The sequence below is a fragment of the Colius striatus genome, chromosome 1, assembly GCF_028858725.1.
Source record: "Colius striatus isolate bColStr4 chromosome 1, bColStr4.1.hap1, whole genome shotgun sequence".
Classification (NCBI taxonomy): Eukaryota; Metazoa; Chordata; class Aves; order Coliiformes; family Coliidae; genus Colius; species Colius striatus.
In genome coordinates, this window is record NC_084759.1 from 10,712,340 (window position 1) to 10,734,495 (window position 22,156).

The 22,156-nt window shown below is 42.8% G+C and overlaps 1 protein-coding gene across 1 annotated transcript in view; it reads left to right on the forward strand.

Moving 5' to 3' along the window:
* Nucleotides 1-18,992, forward strand: part of HEPHL1 (hephaestin like 1) — a 33,331-nt gene extending 14,339 nt beyond the window's left edge. The window contains exons 6-20 of the mRNA XM_010205052.2: nucleotides 915-1,083; nucleotides 1,810-1,949; nucleotides 2,116-2,247; nucleotides 5,054-5,265; nucleotides 5,703-5,853; nucleotides 7,046-7,258; nucleotides 8,136-8,349; nucleotides 9,919-10,058; nucleotides 10,888-11,028; nucleotides 14,398-14,504; nucleotides 14,947-15,169; nucleotides 15,915-16,054; nucleotides 16,657-16,816; nucleotides 18,630-18,710; nucleotides 18,790-18,992. Of these exons, the coding sequence (XP_010203354.2) occupies nucleotides 915-1,083; nucleotides 1,810-1,949; nucleotides 2,116-2,247; nucleotides 5,054-5,265; nucleotides 5,703-5,853; nucleotides 7,046-7,258; nucleotides 8,136-8,349; nucleotides 9,919-10,058; nucleotides 10,888-11,028; nucleotides 14,398-14,504; nucleotides 14,947-15,169; nucleotides 15,915-16,054; nucleotides 16,657-16,816; nucleotides 18,630-18,710; nucleotides 18,790-18,992 (2,426 nt within the window). The remainder of the gene's footprint in view (nucleotides 1-914; nucleotides 1,084-1,809; nucleotides 1,950-2,115; nucleotides 2,248-5,053; nucleotides 5,266-5,702; nucleotides 5,854-7,045; nucleotides 7,259-8,135; nucleotides 8,350-9,918; nucleotides 10,059-10,887; nucleotides 11,029-14,397; nucleotides 14,505-14,946; nucleotides 15,170-15,914; nucleotides 16,055-16,656; nucleotides 16,817-18,629; nucleotides 18,711-18,789) is intronic.
* Nucleotides 18,993-22,156: the final 3,164 nt, after the last annotated feature.

The following is a 22,156-nucleotide window of genomic DNA, read 5'->3' on the forward strand; positions in this document are numbered from 1 at the left end:
TTTGGAACTATTTAATCAGATAAATATCATGAATATGAGTTTAGTCACCAGTGGAAATTATAGACATTGGATACAGTCTGCAGATAGTATAAATGACTTAGCTGTGTAATTTATGTGAGGAAGGCTTGCTAGACCCAGTGCTGACATCACACTTTCTATGTAAACTGGAGATTTTGATGAGCAATGAGAGGAGCCTTCATCATCACTTCTTGTTCTAGATAAGTACTTGCACATAAAGAAAAAAAACATGCCAGATGAACATTTCATAGCTTTTTCCTTTATGGAAATCAGACAAAAATCAGCAGTGTTTTCAGAAAAGTTCACGTGAAGGAATTTGATGTGTGATGTTGTGACATTTGTGTGGTGTGAAAGCCTGAAAGCATGTATCATAAACTAAGTCTCATAAGAACAGACAATGTGTAATTATCATATCAGAAATTAATTGGGAGAATTTTTGCTTTTAAAAGCTTGCACATCAGTTTCAGTGGGATTTTCATCAGGCAAAGCAGACTTTATTCTAACAAGCAACAGATATCTTCAGTGTGGTAATAACCAGCCTCTGTTTCAATGAAAGTCAAGGGGAGATGATGCCAATTTGTATACTTCAGGAAGCTTTTTGACCCTCAAAATTATTCTACTATCCTTACCCAGATGAAGGAACTGAGCAAATAAGCCCACTGAGTACCATTGATGTCAGTGGGTTTTACCTGTGGCACAAAGTACTGCCTTGCAAGAGAAGGGTGCCAGAATCTGGCTTAGCATAGGCAGAAGTTGTCTTTAAAAACAGACATTTACCACAGTAATTGTTTCTGATTCACATAGCTCATAGAGAGTTCTGAATACACATTTGTATTCATGAGATTGCTGACTCCGCAGCTGGCCCAGGACGATCTCCAGACTCTTTCTCCTCCCAGGTGGCATGGAGGCATTATATGATGTTCAGATCTGCCAGAAAAACCTTTCTTGGCCTTCACCACTCAGTCACAAGAGAATATATTATATTGCTGCTGAAGAAGTGCTCTGGAATTATGGACCTGACGGTTACGATAAATTCACTGGGCAGGGTTTAAATGCCACTGGCAGGTAAGCTTTCTCGTCCTCTCCTGCTGTGCTTTAATTCTAGGAGCCTGGGTGTGACTTCCCCAGTGATTCACCAGGGCTAGGCCCTGCACTGTTATTAGTTTTAATTGAAAGGGGTAGGGAGGAATGGATTTTAACAACCTTGTCGGGAAGTTAAGATTCCTAACTGCGATGCTTGGAATTGCCTTCTGGAAGTAGTTATCTTGCTCCATTAAGTCCATGGAGAAAGTGAGCCTTGATGAGGTATGCAAAGTTCAGCAGAGGTGCTGACCTTGTGTCGAGGCTCCTCAGGCATCTTTTGGGCTTGCAGTTGGTGTATCTCAGATGTGCCATAACGATAGATTTTTTTTCCACTTGTTATTACTGATGAAGATGAATTGTGTTACCCTATTGCCCAAGAAAGCTAACAAGAATTAGAGACACATTGGGCACAGGTGACAGCATAGGTCTTGCCCTTAAATAGTTAGAGCTAAGTTGACATAGAGGTCTCCCTAAATAAATTAGGCTTAAACACACAGAAGTCTAGTGCATAATGAATGTCCATTTGTTAATCAGTTTAGAACTGTAATTCAGACCAGTAATATCTCCCTTTGTCTGTTACAAAAGTGTGTGCAAACTAGTAACCTGGGGGGTTGTTTCTCCTGTATCAGGAGTAATAACTTTATTCAAAATTAAAAGTTCTGCCTGAATCTCCAGTTGTTTAATCAGTCCAATTTGTTAACTCTACAGTGAATCTGCAGTGTATTTCACACAAGGGATTGACAGAATCGGAGGGCAATACTGGAAAGTTCGCTATGTGGAATATACTGATGCAACATTCAGTAAGAAGAAGATTTGGCCAGAGAACATGAAGCACCTGGGAATACTTGGTACAGTGAATATTCTGCCCTCCTGTCATTACATCGGGTTGAAATGCAGATCCGCTTAGATCCAGAGGGGAATTTTGTGCGTAGAGCTGCCAGTCAACCCTCTCTTGTTTGGACTGAAATATATTAGAGGTTAGTTCTTCTAAGACCTTTCCTCACTCTTTTTAAGGCCCTGTTATAAAAGCCGAAGTGGGAGACACAGTGCTCGTTACTTTTGCCAACAAAGCCAGAAGAAGCTACAGCATTATGGCCCATGGTGTAAGCTTCAGCAAGCTGTCAGAAGGTGCTCCCTACTCAGATGGTAAGTTTTGACTGCACTGCTGTATCGTCACATCCAGAACAGCCGAGTCTAAAGATCTTCTGTTGCTCTGCAGGTTTGCCCCTTTTGTGGATACTAAGGCACAGAAGGGATGATTTGACTTGTTTGGATCTACTCTACACGTCACAACCCATAGAACCCCCTATTCTACCAACTACACTTCATGTCACAACCTGTAGAACCCCTTAGTCTGCCAATGTGCTGGTTCTCCCCTTCAGATATGTGCCAGACCAGGTGTCTAAAACTAGCTGAGGTCCATGTTGAGTAAAAGTCACAAGCACAATCCATTTTATTTTAGTTCTAATCTAATATCACTCAAATATAGTCACTAGATCTCTTCTGGACATGCTTCAGAATTAGGAAGCTTAGAATCTGCCACAATGCTTCTACTGAGTCTTTAAATATGGCTATCCACATGGTTTGGGTTGCTTCACTCTTTATTCTCTAATCCAGGTTGGGCATAGCCCTTACTTCACTGTCAGAATAGTCAGTGGCAGAGGCAGCTTTTATCTGATTAACCAGGGGTATGAAGCTGTGATAATCCTTATTAATCCTCATAAAAATGTAAATGCTGAAATGGAGCATTTACCAGAGGCTTCCTCTCATTTTGTGCAAGGACAGAATCTTTGCCACCAAGTTTAACTATTAAGTGTTTAGCGTAATTTTTAGTTGGTAGGCACCTTTTCCAGCCAATGACAAGAAACAAATCCTTCAGAGGGTAAGAAATCTCACTTACTTTGAACATCTGTTTTAGGAGATAGACATCCTCTGGAGATGTGTTTCTGTCTCCATCAACTACAGAAGAAGCCTAGAGTTTGGGTTCGGGACTAAGCTTTAGACAGCTCAAGTAAGGTGAGCAGAATCTCACCAATAGTATCTACAGAGATAATACTGGGCTCTCTGAAAAAGTTTTTGCTGCATTTGCAGCACTGAAAAATAGGTTTCTTGTTGTCTAAGTTTCTTTGTTTCCACTACAACAGATCAGAAAGAAACTCATAGGACATAATCCCTCTTTTGAGAGCCATGCTAAGGGAATTAGGTCAACATGTAAAAGCCATAACATCATACAATAACATCAATACAAAAGGCTTTATTAAATTCTGTTGTCTCTGGTTGCTGACCTTGCAAATAACAGATTTGCCAGCAGGCCCCAATGCATCACAAAACAACCAGCTTCAGTTCAGCCTTGAAGTTATCTGCACACATCCTAATGCCACCCATGTCAGATGTAGCTCCTTGATGTGCAACTTCCCCCTGCTTGCAGTTCTGTCAGGTTTTCATTTAACACTCCCCAGTAACAGTGCCCATCAGCACAGCATGCTTTGATGTGAAGCAAACCCAAACCAAATCCTACAATGAAGCAGCAGTGTGTGCTGCATACCTCTAGGTCTTCAGAGAGGAGTCTAACTCTAGGTTCATCAACAGTCTGTCTGCCCCTTCTTTGCTTGAAACCCTTGTGTCTTAGATTTCCATCATATCTATCTACAAGTGTATACATCTAGAGGCCCTGCAGGGGCTGTAGGATTACACTGAAGGTAAATGATTTTTGGAAAGCTGTATATTATCTGAGTGCAGCTTATTCATATGAAAACACTGTACATAAATCTATCCACAGACATCTAAAGGTGTCTGCAGATGTCTTTTTTGTGCTCTCAGGAAATATACTCCCATGTTGCATTTGACACTTGTCCAATTTCAGAGAGTTTTAAATTCCAAATCAATGTCCTCCTTATTGAGCACTGTTGCAGGATGAATCCAGAAGTATCAGATACTGTTGAAGCAGTATTCTCTATTGCAGTTTGGAACAATGAGTATGTGTTCATGTGTAATGCTCCTCTTTACATGCCTCTCTAAGTTTTCAGGAGGATTTTCTTGGAGTGTTAGGGAGGAGTATTAGATGGGTGCAGCATGCTGCTGCAGACACATCTGACCATGGAAAGAAAATCCAGTCAATGGATGTCTAATCATTAAAACAAAATTTCTCATTTCATCTTCCTTGTAGCAAAGACCAGAAAGGTTACTTAGCACTTCTTTTTTAACACAAAGGATGAAGGGCTGATCCCTTTTCCACATCCTCCTTTCAAGTCTCTTTCATGAGTCCTCTCTGAATGAATACCACCACTTTTCTACAGTGGCTAAACTAGACAAGTGATGCTACATCCACCCTGTGCATGGCAGCAGACCATGGCCCAAATCCTTTAAAAGTAGCTTCCAAAAAAAGTAAAAGAGGCTGCCCTCTGGAGATTCTGACAGAGGTTCCTATGCATTGCTGCAAAATCAAAAAACCAGACCATTACTAGATTTGGTTTCAATTTCTGAAAAGCCACGGCTGCAGCTCCCCTTAATGATAAAATTGCTTTGGTGGTGCTTAACAAAAAGCTGGAGTCTGCATTAGTGCCACAGATGAATCTCATGCTAGGGCAGGTAAGCTATAAACATTAGAGGAAGCTGTTTAAGCACAAGGATGAGCTCTGCATGTCTTGTCTGATTGAATCCAGATAATCCAGATAGCATCAGAAGGTGTCTGGGTGAAGCAGCTAAACTTGTTCTGCAGGGAATGAGCTTGGTTGTCCCCACAGCACAGGACTCTGGTGAGACCTCCCCATGGCATAAGTGCCCAGCTACGTCTGACTCCCAGCTAGTGCTAGCATTCAGGAGGACAAAACCTTCCTGTAACCTAGAATCATAGAATGGTTGTAAACCTTGGTGCTTTTCAATAGAATGGTTCTAAACCTTGAAACCATAGAATGGTTCTAAACCTCGGTGCTTTTCAATTTTCTCTCTGCAGGCTATCTGAAACCAGGAGCCCACGTTAAGCCAGGTGAAACCTTCACATATAAATGGAAGGTGCCTGAAAATGGAGGTCCAACAGAGAGTGACCCCCCATGCCTGACCTATCTCTACTACTCAGCCACTGATGCTGTCAAGGACACCAACTCTGGCCTCGTTGGGCCCTTGCTGGTCTGTCGGAAGGACGCGCTGAATCACGACGGGACGCAGGTGCCCAACCTGGACATCTGCTTGTCCCCTACAGCAGGCTGGTGCACTGGGCGGGTTCCCACATGGGCCAATTTGCCCAGTTCCTGGCTCAGATTTAACAGATTAAACAAATGTCATTCCTCAGGGTAAAAGCTAACCTAAAGGGATGGTTAGGAAGATGAAACTGTCATTGCCCAATATTCTGGGACATCCCTAGGTTTTTAATCTTTTCCATGCACTTATTAGCAATGAATGCATCTTTCCATCCTAAGTGAGCAATGGACATCCTTCTGGATGATGGAAAAGTATCAATCCCTGTCTCTACAAGGACATAGGAGGAAGACACCTGCAATGTTGGGGGGAAGAAAAGTTTTGTTAAAGAAAAAAGTAATGATTTTTACTTGGGTAGCTCTGCACAGACTTCTTTTGTAATGTCTTGGCTTCCTTCTTGGCTACAGAAAGGAATAGACAGAGAATTTTACCTCCTCTTTTCGATCTTTGATGAGAATGACAGCTGGTATCTGAATAAGAACATAGAAGCATTTACTGGAGACCCTTCAAAAGTAGATGAAAATGATGCAGATTTCAAGGAATCCAACAAAATGCATGGTATGAGATATCTAATATTTGTTAATGATACCTTTTCTTCAGTAATATTAGGAAGATGAGTTAGAAGGTTTTATCATCATTCAGAGCTGACTGCAGTGTACTAGAGGGTGAGGTGGAAAGCCATTAGTCAGCTTATGGCCAGCTCATGATGCCCTCAGAGTGCATGTTGAAACCTCAGTCACATTAGTGCATGTACCTATTAATTACACCTGGAAGAAGGGAACAGAGTGTAGCTTTTAGACACAACACTTGAGTCTATAAAAAGATATAATGTTAGAGTCAGGCACCAACTGCCGAAGAGACCAATGTTCATTGGTGATTTAAGTTATATTCTTGGCCTCAGTACTGATTCAGACAATGAAGGTCCACCTGCTCTGCTCTACCAGCTCCTGCCTGGGCAGTGACCACCACTGGAAAAAGAGGGGCAAAGGCTAGGAGAATGGCCAATAGTATTTTAAAACATCATTTCTGTATGTAAGTATTTGACTCCAGCGTGGATCTCCACAAGTTATTCCTGTTAAGACAGACTTGAGCAAACCACATATCCTCTTTTTGCTTTAGTTTTCTGAAGAGCATGGAGAATACATATTGTTAAAGCACCCATCTATTTTATTCTTTTGTTCTGAAGTGCTACCTCATACTAAGTTTTGTTCTGTATCATTCACCCAGTGATCACAGAGAGCATTTGAGGATTAAGAGTTTAGCCTTACAACACCCTTGTGAAAGGAAGAAACATTTTGGAAATAAAAGTGGAAATCAAAGGTCAAAATCACTTAAAATCACCAAAAAAAGCCTTCATCAGAACTGTGTTTATAACTTAAAGTCTTTATGGGCCACTCCATGGCCTTAATGATCCAGTTACCTATCCTCCAGGCTGAAAAGAAGTACCTAATGTATATATTTAACTGATATCAGTGAGGCACCATGAAAAGCTCAGAGAAGTGCTGCATCACTGCAACAGGCTATTACAAGACTTCACAGGATAAAAAAAAAGCAGAAGCTCAGAGTTTATAGGAACAGCATTTAGACATTAATTTGGTGTCATTCAGTGCTACCTTTGCTTCCCAAAATGCCCCTTTAATTAACACTGCAACTTGCTGAGTCACAAGCCTCTTGCAGAGAAGGTGGTAAGAGGCTCTGTGATGAGTTTCCATCAATCTGTTGCCAACTAGGCTCTTCCCTTCTCCTCCAGCTGTCAACGGCTACTTGTTTGGTAACCTGCCAGGCCTGGCCATGTGCAAGGATGACAAGGTCTCCTGGCACCTCATCGGGATGGGCAGTCACTATGACATGCATGGGGTTCAGTTTCAAGGAGACACCATCAACCTGCGAGGGACGACGAGGGACGGGATGGCCTTGTTTCCTCACCTATCGGGGACAGCGCTGATGCAGCCCGACCGCGTGGGTACGGTGCAAACTTGTCTTGGTGGTGTGACACGTGCAGAGATCAGCCAGCCAAAATAACAGCCCTTGAGATGCTCTGCTCTGCATGAGGGAGCCTGAAAGTGTGGAGACCGAGACTTGGTGTAGCTGAGAATTCAGGAAAGGCTACTTTTTTGAGAAGGTGCTATAAATCAAATCTGTATGTGCACCAAAGAGAGGGGGCTTGGATGACCTTGAGACAGGCAGAGCAGGAGGCAGAGAGCTAGCTAGCAGGATGCTCAAAGAGTTTCCATTACTCTCACAACAAGCTTTTTTAGCAAAGATAAAACTCACTGCTGTATAGATAGTTAGCATCATTTAAGATACTTTAAGACTTCAATAACAGTCATCAGGGCTTTCTTCAGAAGTATATACATTAAAGATACTTTTAATTCTCATGTATTATCCAGTGACACATTCTTCAGACTCAGAGCGGGTGAACTGTTTGTTGGAGACACCACATAAGTTTCATGACAGAGTGCAATGCTACTTCTCTTTACAATGGTAATCATCAGAGTGATGAGAGTTGTTCAAGGCTATACCAAGGGCCATCCTTGGCCAGAGCACCTGACAGAAATGTCTGCTGGTGGTGTGTACGTGCCAGATTAGACCTCTGTTGCTGGTGTCTATCAGATGCATTTCTTATGCATATCCCATACATGCAGGGCATGAATCACGCTAAACAATATATTCTAGAACATTACTATTTTTTGCCAGCTAACCTTCTTTCAATACAGCATCCCAGACTAGGTTTGTGTGAGGGCAGATCAGTGATGTACAAGGCATAGGACCTAATTTGCCAAGCTGCTTTTTAAAGTTGTTTTTTAAATTGCCTAAATCTCATGCACTTTGCTTTCCAGGCACATTCAAAGTGGTTTGCAGGACTTTCGATCACTTTGTTGGTGGGATGAAACATCTCTATGAGGTCAGCAGCTGCCGTAATACCACCAGAGCTCAGCAGCAGCATGGAGCCATGAGGATCTACTACATTGCTGCAGAGGAGGTGGAGTGGGACTATGCCTCAAATAAGAGCTCAGCACCAAACATTTACAACATCAGCAGCAATGAGGAAAGGTACCCAAGGCACACTTGAGACTATGGGACGCATTCACAGTGGAGGGGAAACTTTGAAGCATCTTTTGTCAAAGCCAGCCTTGTACTTTTTTAGGAGGTACTCTTTGCTGAAGAACAGGGAAAAGATATTTATAAAGTGCCAACCTCTCAGACTGGACTAGTTCATAGGCAACATTTTCAAATGTTTTCATCTCAGAGTGTCTTGTAATGCATTTGAACCCAAGAAGGCTTCTAAGTCTCTAAATCCATGTGTGTCTTCCAGCCTTGGTTCAATCCTACAGTGACAACCCCCAACTCCCTCCTCTCCTTTCCCCATTCTCCCCACAACTGTGCTCTGGTTTTCATAGAGAAGAAACCCAGGTACTCATCCTAGACATGACCCCCTGCAAGCAATGCAGATGCATTAGAGTGCTGAGACTGCTTCACTGCAGCCCAATAGCTCCTGGCTCCCCTGGGAAGGTCAGAATGCAATAAGGTCTACATGATGTAGTTACATCTACACTGCACTGTGCTAAGGAATAAAAAGCTTGTGCAGAGATATTGCATTGGGAGATATCTGAGACCACTTTGGTGAAAACAAAAGGGAACAAAGACATAATTAAAAACCAAACTTTAGAAAGTGGCTGGGAAACTGAACCCTGTGAAAAGGAAGAGTACAGTGGAGTTGGTAGAAAATATACCTAAAGACTCACGGGTGATGTTTAAAACCATGTTTAAAAGAAATAATTCTACTATTGTTAAAAGCTGCTGTAGCACACACAGAGTATTACTATAGTAAGCAGTCCTGGGGCATTTTTTTTGTTTTATTTAGCACATTGTAAGCCAACCTTGCAACTCCTCTGCCAGGGGCAGCCTGGAGACAATCTGCTAAGAGAAGAGCTGCTCTGGGGAAGAGGGTAAGCCCTCTACTCCAAACTGGTGGCGAGTGTCCTCTGCTGACAAGGCAGCCCTCTGGCATCCCTCGGGAGCAGCAGCCAGCTGGGGGTGACTGCACAAACCTGGGGAGCACAGAAAAGGAAGGAAAATACATTTCTCACTTTATCTTTATGTTGGGAAAGCATCCAGCCCTGACCAGTACATAGCAGCAAGAGGGCAGGGTAGAGGAGCCCCTTCTCTCTCAGATGATGGTGTTTGTGTTCTCAAGGTTAGGCTTCAGTTATCATCTTCCTGTGGCTGATTAACAGCAGATATAGTGATAAGTGGATTCAGATTTGCAGGGACAGGTAGTATCTTTTATTAGAGTGGAAGATGCAGTTGGAGAGAGCGGCCAAATCTCCTCTTACTTTGAACTGCACCTCTCTCTGGGGAAAGATTTGTGTACCCAAAAGTTTGTGGTGTGTGCCACATATCTCCAGCTTTACCTGTTTTTAGAGAGTGTGCATTTAGTGAGGATTATCACAGTTATTACTTGCTGTTTCAAATCTCTTGCAGCACCCAGGGCTTCGCATTGATCTCTACATTGGACCAAGACATATGTTCTTATCACATCTATTGTGAATAGGACAACAGTTATTAGAGTTTAGATATGCAAAGTTTAGTGCTTTTCATTTTTGGCTTTTTATTTTGCAGCTATGGGCATATTTTCCTGAGCCAAACAGAAGATCTGATCGGTTCAAAGTACAAGAAGGTGGTTTACAGGGAGTACACAAACAACAACTTCACACAACACAAAGTGAGGACAGAGGAGGAGGAACACTTGGAAATCCTGGGCAAGTAGCTCTCACTGCTCACATACCATGCCTGATAAATGAGAGGGCTGCTTTCCAAAACTTAAGAGTTTTCCAGCTTTGTTAACATGCAGGACAAGGAATATTGATGCTTGTTCCAGATTATCAGGTTTACCATCCAATTTGTGTAATTGCTGAGTGTAAAGATACTTTCCAAATTAGAGAGTTCATTCTTAAGCATGAATTACAAGTTTCCTAAGGAGTACTAACAGGGAGGATGCTAAAATGGAAATTCCATGATTCACCTTAACTTCAGAGCATGAAATATGGAGGAGACTCTTATAGGGAGCTTAAGTCAGTATTAAGGGCCTAAATATTTATCTGAAATTGGGCAAGATAAACTTCACAGATGTCATAAAATAACCATCAGCTCATGTTTCTTATGCAGTGAGGAGTGGCAATAACTGGTCATAAGGTAATCAACACTCTCTAGGAATATATTTGACTTTTCCTTTTTTCAGTACAGAAGGAAAATCATAGTTGTAAAAAAAAAAAGAAGTGTTATCAGCTAAAGAGTTTTGAAAGATACAAAATCCATCTACAAGAGTTTTCCTTAAAAAGAAGCTGCCAGAGACCTGTCTCAGAGTGAACAACTCCTCTCATTGACTGAAAAGAAAAAAAAGGATTATTCATTTATAGGGAGCTTTTCTTCATTTGAGATAACAGACTGATTTTCATGGCTTTGCTGAAGGAATAGAAAAGCCTGAGGCTTTTGAGAAGGACCTTGTGTCCTCTCCTAGGCCAAGCTATTGAAGGTTTGTTAAATTCAGAAAAGCAGCATTAATCCCTGGCACCTTCTGTTTTAATTTAGGGCCTTTACTCCATGCTGAGGTTGGTGACTCTGTACTGATCATATTTAAGAACAAAGCCAGCAGGCCTTACTCAATAAGTGCACATGGTGTAGAAGAAGTGGGTTGTGAAGAACAACCTGAGACGCCAATTACCCTCCCTGGTAAGGCTTCTCTTCTTTTCTTCTTTTCTCGTTTCTTTAAGCTATAAAGGCTGTACATAAAAGCATAAACACATGAATGATAATCCCTCTTTCAAGCTTACACATACCTGTCTGTTCTTCCAGGGATAATGTGCTCTGCTTTAATTCAGATGCCGTCTGTGTTGTTATACATGTAGGTTCTTGATCAAGTGAGCATGTTCAGGCAGAAAACAAACATTTGTTCCTATCGGGGTAGAAACAGGAATGTAGCACTGCTGGGCAACCTCCAAAACAAGCAGAAAGGGGCTCATAATCATGGCTTTGCATTTAGCTCAAGGCTGACAGTCTAACAGTGTTTCACAAACTGAGAAACTCGATGGTAGAGGTGCGGTTGGCAATAGTAACTCTGCCTCTCTCTGCATCTACACAGGATTGGCATTTGCATTCAGAGGTGATCCCAAATATAGCTGTCATTTGAATGTCTTTGAAAGAGCATGCCAAACACGACTTAGTTTCTACTGAGGAAAGTAGTGGAAAGCAGTTTTCACAGCATTGAAGTTTTTCACATAGAAAAATGCCTGTTAAAATTTTTGTACTTCAGTTTTTGTGGTCTGGTTTATATTCTAGTAGGAAGTCAAGCACAACCCCAGCCATTACAGTCAGTCCAAAATGTACATACCTTTGCTCTCCACCACCTGTCCAATTTTGTTCATAGTATTTGTGAGCTTTAGTGTGAAACCAAACAAAGAGAAATTCTGATGTACTGAAACCTCTTTGCAAGCTGAAATTGCTTTCCTGTAAATAGCTATATCAACAGTACAATCACACAGAAAATCATGGCTAAATGTGAGCCATCATTTGCCTTGCTGGGGTTTGACAAATGAGTACCTATGGTTAATACATGTAGAAAAAGAGAGGAGATGATTTACAGGATTCCCTGGTTTTGTTATTTGCCTCATGACATTGTTGATGCTGTTTTATTGGGCTGCCATGCCTCCTGTGTCCACATGGGAGCAGGCTTGGCATGAGTTAGATGAGTGAAAGGTGTCTGCGTTTGACAGAAAGCCAAAGGACTCTTCAGCAAGATCTAAGGACACATGTTTCCTTAGGAGTTTGGAAACAGCAGTTAACATGGAAAAACTTCAGTCCCTCCCACTATCATCTAGAACACCTCGCTGTCTTCCTAGGCTGGGCTGGACTGCTCTCCCCAAGTTTCCCAGTAGTTCTCTAAATCCTGAAACAGTCACCAGTCAGATGTATGTCCTGCTCAGTTTACAGGATCATGGAATCATAGAATGGTAGGGGTTGGAAGGGACCTTTAGAGATCATCTAGTCCAACCCCCCTGCAGAAGCAGGTTCACCTAGATCAGGTCGCATAGGAATATGTCCAGGCGAGTCTTGAAGACCTCCAAGGAAGGAGAATCCACAACCCCTCTGGGCAGTCTGTGCCAGGGCTCCCTCACCTGAACAGTGAAATAGTTTTGTCTTATGTTTAAGTGGAACTTTTTGTGTTCCAGCTTCATCCCATTACCCCTTGTCCTGTTACTATCTACTATAGAAAAAAGGGATGCCCCAACCTCCTGACATCCACCCTTTAGATATTTGTAAATGTTAATAAGATCTCCCCTCAGTCTCCTCTTTTCTAGACTAAACAGCCCCAGTTCCCTCGGCCTTTCCTCTTCAGAGCACTTCCAGCTTCTATAGAGACCATTGGCTGCAGATAAATAGATGCAGAGAGCAGATACATAGCAGCCTAAGCCAAAACAACTCTCAGCTGCCAGTTTTTTTCTATCCCTATCCCTATCCCTATCCCTATCCCTATCCCTATCCCTATCCCTATCCCTATCCCTATCCCTATCCATTCCTCCACTTACTCAATAGCAAAAAGAGATAAAACATCTTTTTCTCTCTTGTTTATCAACCTTTTCAGGGGTTATGCTTCATTTGCACTTCAAAGATAAGTCTCTGATGGCATCTGAAGTGCCCTAGGTTTTAAATAGAGTTGAGATTTTTCCATGTACAGCCTCCAAACGTCCTGAAGTGAGGAGTAAAAAACAAAGAAGTGATGAAGAACCATGTCAAGGCTCTCTTCTCACATCACACCCACTAAAAAGGGGTAATGACATGTAAGGTAGATACAAGTGGATGACAAACTCTTCCCTGATGTAGGTCTCCATGGCATGAATGCCTCTGAGACTGAGCAGTTTCTTATTGTTTTCCATCCTTTTAATGTAATGTTGTGTCTTGAAACCACTTCTAATCTCTGCTGAAGTGTGTAAATCCATGCTGTGATGAACAGAAGCTATTTGTCCTGTAAGATTAAATTATATTAAAAATGTCTCTGAGACTCATGTCACACAGTATGATGTTTCAGAGTTACCATCTCTTTATTTGCAGTTATTGCTGTCCAACAAAACCCACTATTGCATGATCCATCAAAACAGCATCGTGGCTCACTGACACAAAATTAAGCTGTCACTGCACAACCATTTAAGCTTGCAAACTCTCCTTTGCCCTGATGCCCACAGCTGCTGGCAGCTGTTGGGTTGTGGCAGTACTAAGACCATGGCCAAGGGTTCTGTAATATCCTTGTTTTCCCGTGACTCGTAGCATGTCCCCAGCTGTTCTTGGCTTCTGTCACCCTGCATGACTTTTGAGACAGAGACTACCTGGTTCAACATTTCTCCACTGCTTAGAAAGGAAAAGAGGTGACTGTATCTTGGTCTTCTTCCCTTCACTGCAGCACCAGAAAAAACTCACACAGCACAGGCAGTTCATCTGAACATAGATGTGTTTGTGTTCCAGTGTAGAGAACTGATCCTCACCCAAACAGATAATTTTCCCATCAGATTGTTTTTTAAATCAGAGATCAGGGAATCTCAGCTCAAGGAGGAGGTGGCAGAGGTGATAGCCTTTGGTAATTTCTGGGGAGCAAGAGCTGAGCTGGAAGAGGAAAGGACTTCCCTCTTGCTCCCAGTCAGCAGGTTGTTACATACTCAGCTCTCCTCTCCTGGCCTACGGCTGATTGATATATTGCTGCAACACCCTCTGCAAAATCCCAGTGGCAACTGCCACATATTTGTGCCCTTTTCAACTGAGAAAGTCCAAGAAACACTTCCTGGACCTAGGCTCCCAACATCTGCAACTGATCTTAAACATTGGCATCTGAGACAATTGTTTGCTAACAAGTTTTTCCTGAGAAGACAGATGAAGAGCCCTGTCTCCAAACTTCTCTCTGTGCTATGCCACTGCTGTGGGCGTCATTGGCAGATCTTCTTTTCTGGGGGTTATCTGCCTTCATTTCACTTTCATACTTCACATATCACTTTCATACTATTTGAAGCCTTTAATACCCAGCTGCTCTTGGTAAAATTGTTCTCTCTGTTTCAGGGCAAATTAACACCTACAGGTGGAAGGTCCCAGAACGATCTGGCCCTGGTAAAACAGATCCAAACTGTATCACTTGGGTGTATTATTCAACAGTGAATTTTGTAAAGGTGAGTAGAAATGGTGATTAAAGATTGAACTGCTTTGGCTAAAGCATTCTGCCTTGTATAATGTTTCTGAAAGGATCCTGCATTGCATTTACACCAGGACCATAGGCTAGAGGAATGATTTAGAGAGCTAGATGCTTTGTCTTGCTAACAGTTGCACATGCCTGAGTAATTTAATCTGCTGAAATCCTCAGGGATACATCGTGGTAATGTGATTCCTTCCTTAAAGAATGGTTGATGGGATTTTGTGCAAAGGCAAAATATTGCTTTGGTACATTAACATAGGGACACAGAGAGAGAGGTATGTCTATCAGACAGAGTATTGATTTTGTTTTATCTGATAGGAAAACAGCATTTCATCTTTATTTAATCCTTAATTATCTTGTATCTATTTCTTAACTGCATGAACTGAAAATCTGTAACACATATATTTATTGTATTTCAGGACACATACAGTGGTCTGATTGGGCCTCTTGTAGTCTGCAGGAAAGGAATTCTAGATGAAAGAGGTCTAAGGAAAGACATTGACCGTGAATTTACTCTTCTCTTTATGGTGTTTGATGAAAATGAATCCTGGTATTTGAAAGAAAATATTGAAACATACCTTCATAAGAATCCTGATGATTTGAATTCCACTAAGAACTTTGTGGAAGGCAACTGCAAGCATGGTATGTAGGACTTGGTGACAGCAGCCAAGAGTACAGAGGTTTCTTTTTCACAGCCCTTTTAAGAAGACATTAGACTTAGCTTGGAATTGCCCAACCACATGACAACTTCATAAACTGCAGCCCTGGAAACAAAAAGATTTCGTGAGACCCAGCCAAGATATTTTCCTGTCAAGATAGTTTAATCTTATACTCCCAGGAAGAGGCTGCCCTGCCAGACTTCCCTTGTCATTTGGGAGCTGTGCTCCTTGCAGGCTTGTTCTGTAGGAGCATAAAAATGACATTTTAAAACTGTGGCTGTAGTAGCAACCCAGGAGCCAGGCAGAGCAGACTGGACAGGGGCAGGAACAGCCCTGGCAAAGCAAACTTCTCTTTCTACAGATGGTACCCATTTTAGGCAACGTCTCTGTTCCCTCTTTTTCTGTGTAGCTTCTCAGCATAAATCCCATTTTTTCAGGAGTTTAGTCTCAACTAGTAAAAAAACCTATCCAATGTTTTTTTCAAGACAGAAAAATGGTTGCTGCTGGGCACTTAGATGATCTGGAAACTGAAACAAAAACATGCCTGTCTCCCTGCAATGGCTGTTGCCACTACAGAGAGCCCTTGTCCCGGACACACATGCCTGTCTTCTGTCTGGCTGGACACACTTTCTCCCTGGCAAGAAAGCATGGAGGGTGTCTAAAGTGGAGGTTATTGTCACCTGTACCATGGCCAGTTACTAATCAGTTCCATTTTGTCATTCTTCCAGCAATCAATGGGAAGATTTATAACAGTCTCCTGGGTCTAACGATGAATCAGGGTGACAGGACAAACTGGTATTTGATAGGGATGGGTGATGAAGTGGATATACATACAGTTCACTTCCATGCACAGACCTTCATCTTCAAGGTTGGTAAAATTAATTGAAGTAAAAGCTTTACAATGTGATGGGAAATTTCTGCACAAAAGTTCAGGTCCTAGCCTGGTTTCACAGCTTTGGCACAAAGCCCTGGGCTAATGCAGAGGCTGGTGGGAGTTTTGCATGTACGGAAAATACAAAATGATTGAGATCTTTGCAAAGCTCCTATTACTCTGACTCTGCTGTGAAACGTGAATAAATGTCCCTATCAGAGGACAAGGTTAAGTGGATTCACCCATGAGTAAAAGGGAAGACATAGGGAGAAATTGAGAGTTAGGCCTGCCTAGAGGCAAGTCGTTGTTGTGACAGTTTGTCACTGTCAGGATTATCTTAAAATATCTGTTTTCCAAAGAAACACCTGTGCTCAACCAGCACTTGAAGGCCTCAGGAGGGGTCTCTTGTTGTTAATGAATTAAATGATTAAATGAGAGATGTCCACACACCTCAGTTTCCTTGGATGAGGCTCTCTATAAATATATATCTAAAAGCATTTAATCTGTTTGAGGAGCTGAAGGTATACCTGGAATATTTCAATGCCTGTGGAGAGTATTTGGGGCATGACTCTCACAATGCTGGTTTTGCCTTGCCACAGACAGACAAAGACCACAGAGGAGATGTATATGACCTTTTTCCTGGGACCTTCCAGACAGTTGAACTCATAGCAGAAAACCCTGGAACGTGGCTTGTGCACTGCCACGTAGCCGACCACATCCACGCTGGCATGGAGACAACCTACACCATCAATAAATCAGGTGCAGTACCAGAAACGTGTCCTAGGACTTGGAGGTGGTATTGCAGCAGATGGGATGGAAGGCACATAGGAAAGCTGATGTCACTGCTGCACCCTACACACTGGTGGGAGGCACCTGCACGTTACTGCCACGGCCTGTTAGCATCATCTAGGGACAGGACAAACACCTCTAATGACATGGCAAAGACGGTCACCTTTGCTGGACTTGGCAATTTAAAAGCAGTTGGTGCTTCACAAGAGTCATTCTAAGGCAGTGACAGTCTGTGGACAATTAGTCATCAGCAAGTGGTGCAGAAAACCACTGCAAAGTTATTTTTCAGCCTTGCTGTCAGGCAGTATGTGGGAAGGCCTGCAGACTGGCATAGTGCTGGCTCTCCTCTGCAATCATCACTGGCTCCCAGAGCTATTTGAGCTCCTTTCTGCACAGGCAGAGATCAGCTGAGATACAAGATATTCCAGAAAATGATTGCTCATCCTATCCAAGAAATAGGCAATCTTTTAACTAAGACAAGTTGACAATTTCGAGTGGTGTTGGTCTCTTCTACTACTTGTATGTGAAGCCAAAAGCACTTTGTGAGCCTCTGTACACCACATAATTTCAGTCAATATCTGGCTACAGCATCTCCTGCCTGGGTCCCCATTGTGCCTGCTACATTCCTCTGCAAGGGTTGCAACAGTGCCAGTGGGCACATTTTATGCCTGTAACCCTGTAGCAGCAAAATGACAAATGTAATAGCAAATGCAGCCAAAATACCCTTTCCTTGCATAAGGTGAATTTGTGTCACATATTCAGAACTGAATTGTAGAACCATAGGTTTAGTTCACCTAGTTCCAGCATCCCTGCCATGGGCAGGGACTAGAGCAGGCTGCTCAAAGCCTCATTCAACCTGGCTTTGAACACTGACAGGAATGGGGTATCCACAACCTCCCTGGGCAACCTCAGCATCCTCATCATAAAAAAACTCCTATGTCTAATCTAAATCTACCTTCTTTCAGTTTAAAACTGTTACCCATTGTCTTATCACTACAGTAGGTAGCAGAGTAACAGAGATGCCTGTAGAGGGCATTGCCCATGGAGCTGCCCAGGGGGATAGTTGTGCTCATCTAATTGTGATTTCTGTTCAGATCAACAAGTTACAAATAACTAAACAAAATCAGCACTACTTTTGCAGAAGAGAAAAAAAGCATTTGTTAAGGCTTTCAAAAGAGTGTGGCCAGCGGGTCAAGGGAGGTTCTTCTCCCTCTCTACTCTGCCCTGGTGAGGTCTCATCTGGAGTCCTGTGTCCAGTTCTGGGCTCCTCAGCTCAAGAGGGACAGAGAACTGCTGGAGAGAGTCCAGTGCAGGGCCACCAAGATGATCAGGGAAATGGAACATCTTTAATACGAGGAAAGGCTGCAGGAACTGGGGCTGTTTAGTCTGGAGAAGAGGAGATTGAGGGGAAATCTTATTAACATTTATAAATATCTAAAGGGTGAGTGTCAGGAAGTTGAGACATCCCTTTTTTCTGTAGTAGCTAGCAACAGGACAAGGGGTAATGGGATGAAGCTGGAACACAAAAAGTTCCACTTAAACATGAGAAAAAACTATTTCACTATGAGGGTGAGGGAGCCCTGGCACAGGCTGCCCAGAGGGGTTGTGGAGGCTCCTTCCTTGGAGGTATTCAAGACTTGCCTGGACATGTTCCTATGCACCCTGATCTAGGTGACCCTGCTTCTGCAGGGAGGTTGGACTAGATGATCTCTAAAGGTCCCTTCCAACCCTTACCATTCTATGATTCTATGATTCACCATGTTTTTTCTCTCTCTATGCACAGAGTTGGAAGCTCCTTCAGAAGGAGGACTCACAACTGGAGCATACGATTCAACTACCGCAAAAAACAGAACCACTGCAAAAGGTCAAGATCTTTTGAAACGTCATTTAAAACTTTTTAGATTCATGTATCGATTTCTCATGATCTACTTTTCTTTTAACAGATTATGACAGCAAAGAAGGCAACTTTTTTGGCAAAACTTTGAGCCCTGGAGAAGCCAGCCTGATACTTGCAGCCTTTATTGCCATTGGACTTGTTCTGCTGTCAACAGTATTAATCCTCTTCTGCCTCGTCACTCGCCAAGGAAGCAGGATCCATTACATGGCTCTGCATGACAAAAGTGCAATCCTAGCAGATTCCCTGTAAATCTCCACTTTCTAGCATCATTCACAGAGCTGCACTGGATTTCATGACATGCTGCTAATAAAACGGGACCAAGACATACGCTGATAGTGCTGCCCTGTAGCCAGCACTCACAAGAGTGAACATGAGCTGTGGGGTTCAGCTCCAAGAGCCACATACCACCCATCACCGTTTCCACTCCTATGGAGTTCAGCTGAGCTTTGCCCAAGATTAAATTTGGCAGCTGAGCAGAGCAGCACACCTTTTGGCATCCACACAGGATCTCCACGGGAATAAGGAGTGGGTAGCATGGCATCCCATCTGCGCTCTGTGCAGAAACATGGGGTACACACTAGGGAATAAATTCCACCAGGGACTGTTTAAGTGTGCCGGCTTCTGAAGGAGTAGGTGTTAATCTGGAAGCCCCCACGGTTTCCCAAAGTCTGACTCAATGAATCCACCAACACTTAAGTGATTCTTCTCCCGCCCTCCCCCACTCCCCGTTAAATGAGGAAATTGCACTGGAAACAGACTTTTAGAGTCATTTAGGGGCCTACTATATATTTTAGCACCTGATGGAGTTCCACAGTGCCTCTCCTGTTAGTTTCTAACAGTTTTTGTTAATCCCTTTGCAAATCTAAGCCTGAGGAAAGCCAGTTCACTTTGTAATTGCTACAGTCCTGATTCTGTACCTCTCCTTTACCCAAAGTAGCACCTCACTCCCTACCTGTAATGAAGCCATCAGGATGATCTTTGAGCTCAGCAGAGAAGACAATCAGAATCAGGCCATATGTAGTAATACTTGAATGTTCATAGCTCATTTTTAATTAGATAGTGCTCATTCTTGCCTGCTCACACCAGCTACAGCTCTTGCAAAGGAACTCCACAAACACATACGTCTGTGAAACTGTTTATCCAAATTTGACACTGAATGTAAATCCAAGTTGCTGGGTTTTTGGGGTTTTTTTTCCACTCTTGTATTTTGAAGTATGTTCAAATGTAGGAAACTTTACAGCCCATCACTCTCATCGTAGCTTAATGGTGTCCTGGATTGCTGTCCAGTTAACAAATATGTTGAAGTTACTAGGATGTTTCTCAGTTACTTCTTGATTCTTTCTTTCCTTTAGACATTTAAGAGCACATATGTGAGGTAAACCTGCAGGACTGAGCCCAAATGGGAGTTACACCATAGCAATAAACACTTCCAGATTCTTTCCCTAAATCTTCCCCTTGAGCTGACAAAACCAGATACTCTGAGCCCTTTTGTCTTTCTGTTTTATAAACATTAAAATTGAGGTCTCCTGTTCTGTGCAAAACCAGTGCCTGTCTGTGCAGAACGTTTGCTCTCAGTATACATTACAAAATTAAAGCCTTTCACTTAAACATACGCAATTAGATTCTGTGAAATTGTTTGGTGCTTTCCTTTTAGAGCAGCTAAAGTGTCTGACTTTTTAGAAACAGAATCATAAATATCTTTAGAGCATAGAAACTAGCCAGACCAAGTGATCACAATGATGATAAACACCCAGTTATTTGTGTGAACCTTCTGGCAGAATTCACTTCATCTGGCACACTTTTCAGCTTGGATGGCAGCTGTGAAATAAGAACAAAGCCTCCAAAGGTCCTCGGGGCCTCAGGACATCTCCGCTGTCTGTCCTGCTGACAGAGTCTGCCACAGAGCACATGCAGCATGTAGTGCATTGAGCTTGCCATTATCTGCCTGAAGGAGGGCTGAAGCACCTTTGGGAAGAGACACAATATGAACAAAAGAACCAAATAACTGAGTCACCAGTCCAGGTGTGTTGTCCACAGAGTGATACAGGCCCTTGAGGATGAGGAAAACTGTTGAATGGCAACAAATGTAAGATCAACCTTGAAAATCTTTCCAGAGGAATAAGTAGCTTTGACACCCACACAATGCAAGGTAGTTGAAAGCAGCTAAAAAAACCCCAAGAAAATAGTCCAGAGATCACGGAAGAATTGATACCTTTTTGTTCCTTAAAGGAAATTGTGCTTCAGTGAGGTTTTTGAAGGACACAAGGTACAGATGAGACCTGGATGAATATAGCCTGCTTGCATTTCCACAAAACTTTTGAGAAGGTCCTTAGTTAAAGTTTCTTGAGGAAACGAAATCACCATGGCATGTGTGGAAGTGTCCATGGAAGTTAAACACCTGGTTAAAAAGGCAGGAAAAAGGGGCCAGAATTCATGTTGAAAGGACCCTTGCACTTCCCCGTTCCCTGTAAGTAGTGTGGAAAAGGGTGACCAAGCTGAGTGACAATTGTAAGTACATGTAGAATAAAATAGAGTGGTAAAAAGAAAACATTTAGTACTGACACATTTACAGCAGTACTTCTGGAAAGATGCAATCCCAGCCCTCTGTGTGTCATATTTTCTAATCGTGTCAGAAATGGGATCTTATTTGTAATAGCTTAATGACGACATTAGCTTTGGTGCTTTTCATTGGGCAGAAAGACAAATGGACATTGGGAAGCAGTAGGAATAAAGAACAGAACAAACCAGAAAACAACTTAGTACCATTACACAAATGTCTGGGGCACTTGGATCTTGAATGAATGAGTCACATCCCCCAGCCTCATCCAGGAGAGGACATGGCAGCACAGAAAGAACAAGAAAGGGAATCAGTGTTGTAGAAGAGTTTCCATATGAGGAGTGATTTCTGTGGATCATGGCCTGGAAAAAATGGAAAGGACAATTGAAAGCAGATAGGACAGTGGTTTTATAAAGGGAGAGCTGATGAGAACAACGTGTCTATTTTGGCAGAAGTAGTACAAGCTGAGGGACACTACACACACAGCACAGCACAGGAGGTGGCTCGTCATGGGGTGGACAGTCACCTGTGCGTCTCATGGGCTGAGGATGCTCTGAGTTTACAGGGGTTCAGAAAGCAACTGGACAAACATAAGGAGGGAAAGGAACTGCGGGTTATTAAAGGTGAAGATACCTCACCGACGCTCACAAAAAGCGACTTGAGATCTGGTGGTGGTGACCAAACGCTTTGGGTAGGGAAAATGCCACATGACATGGTGAGAGGTAGATTGGGGTGGGGAAGGTTGTGCGCTGAGAGAGCTCTCTGACCCGCGAGAAGAGCTGGCTCCGGGTATTCCACCAGCCCGCGCCAACGCCTGCCGGGCGCGTATCGCAGCCAGGTGCCGGCCGGGAGGAGC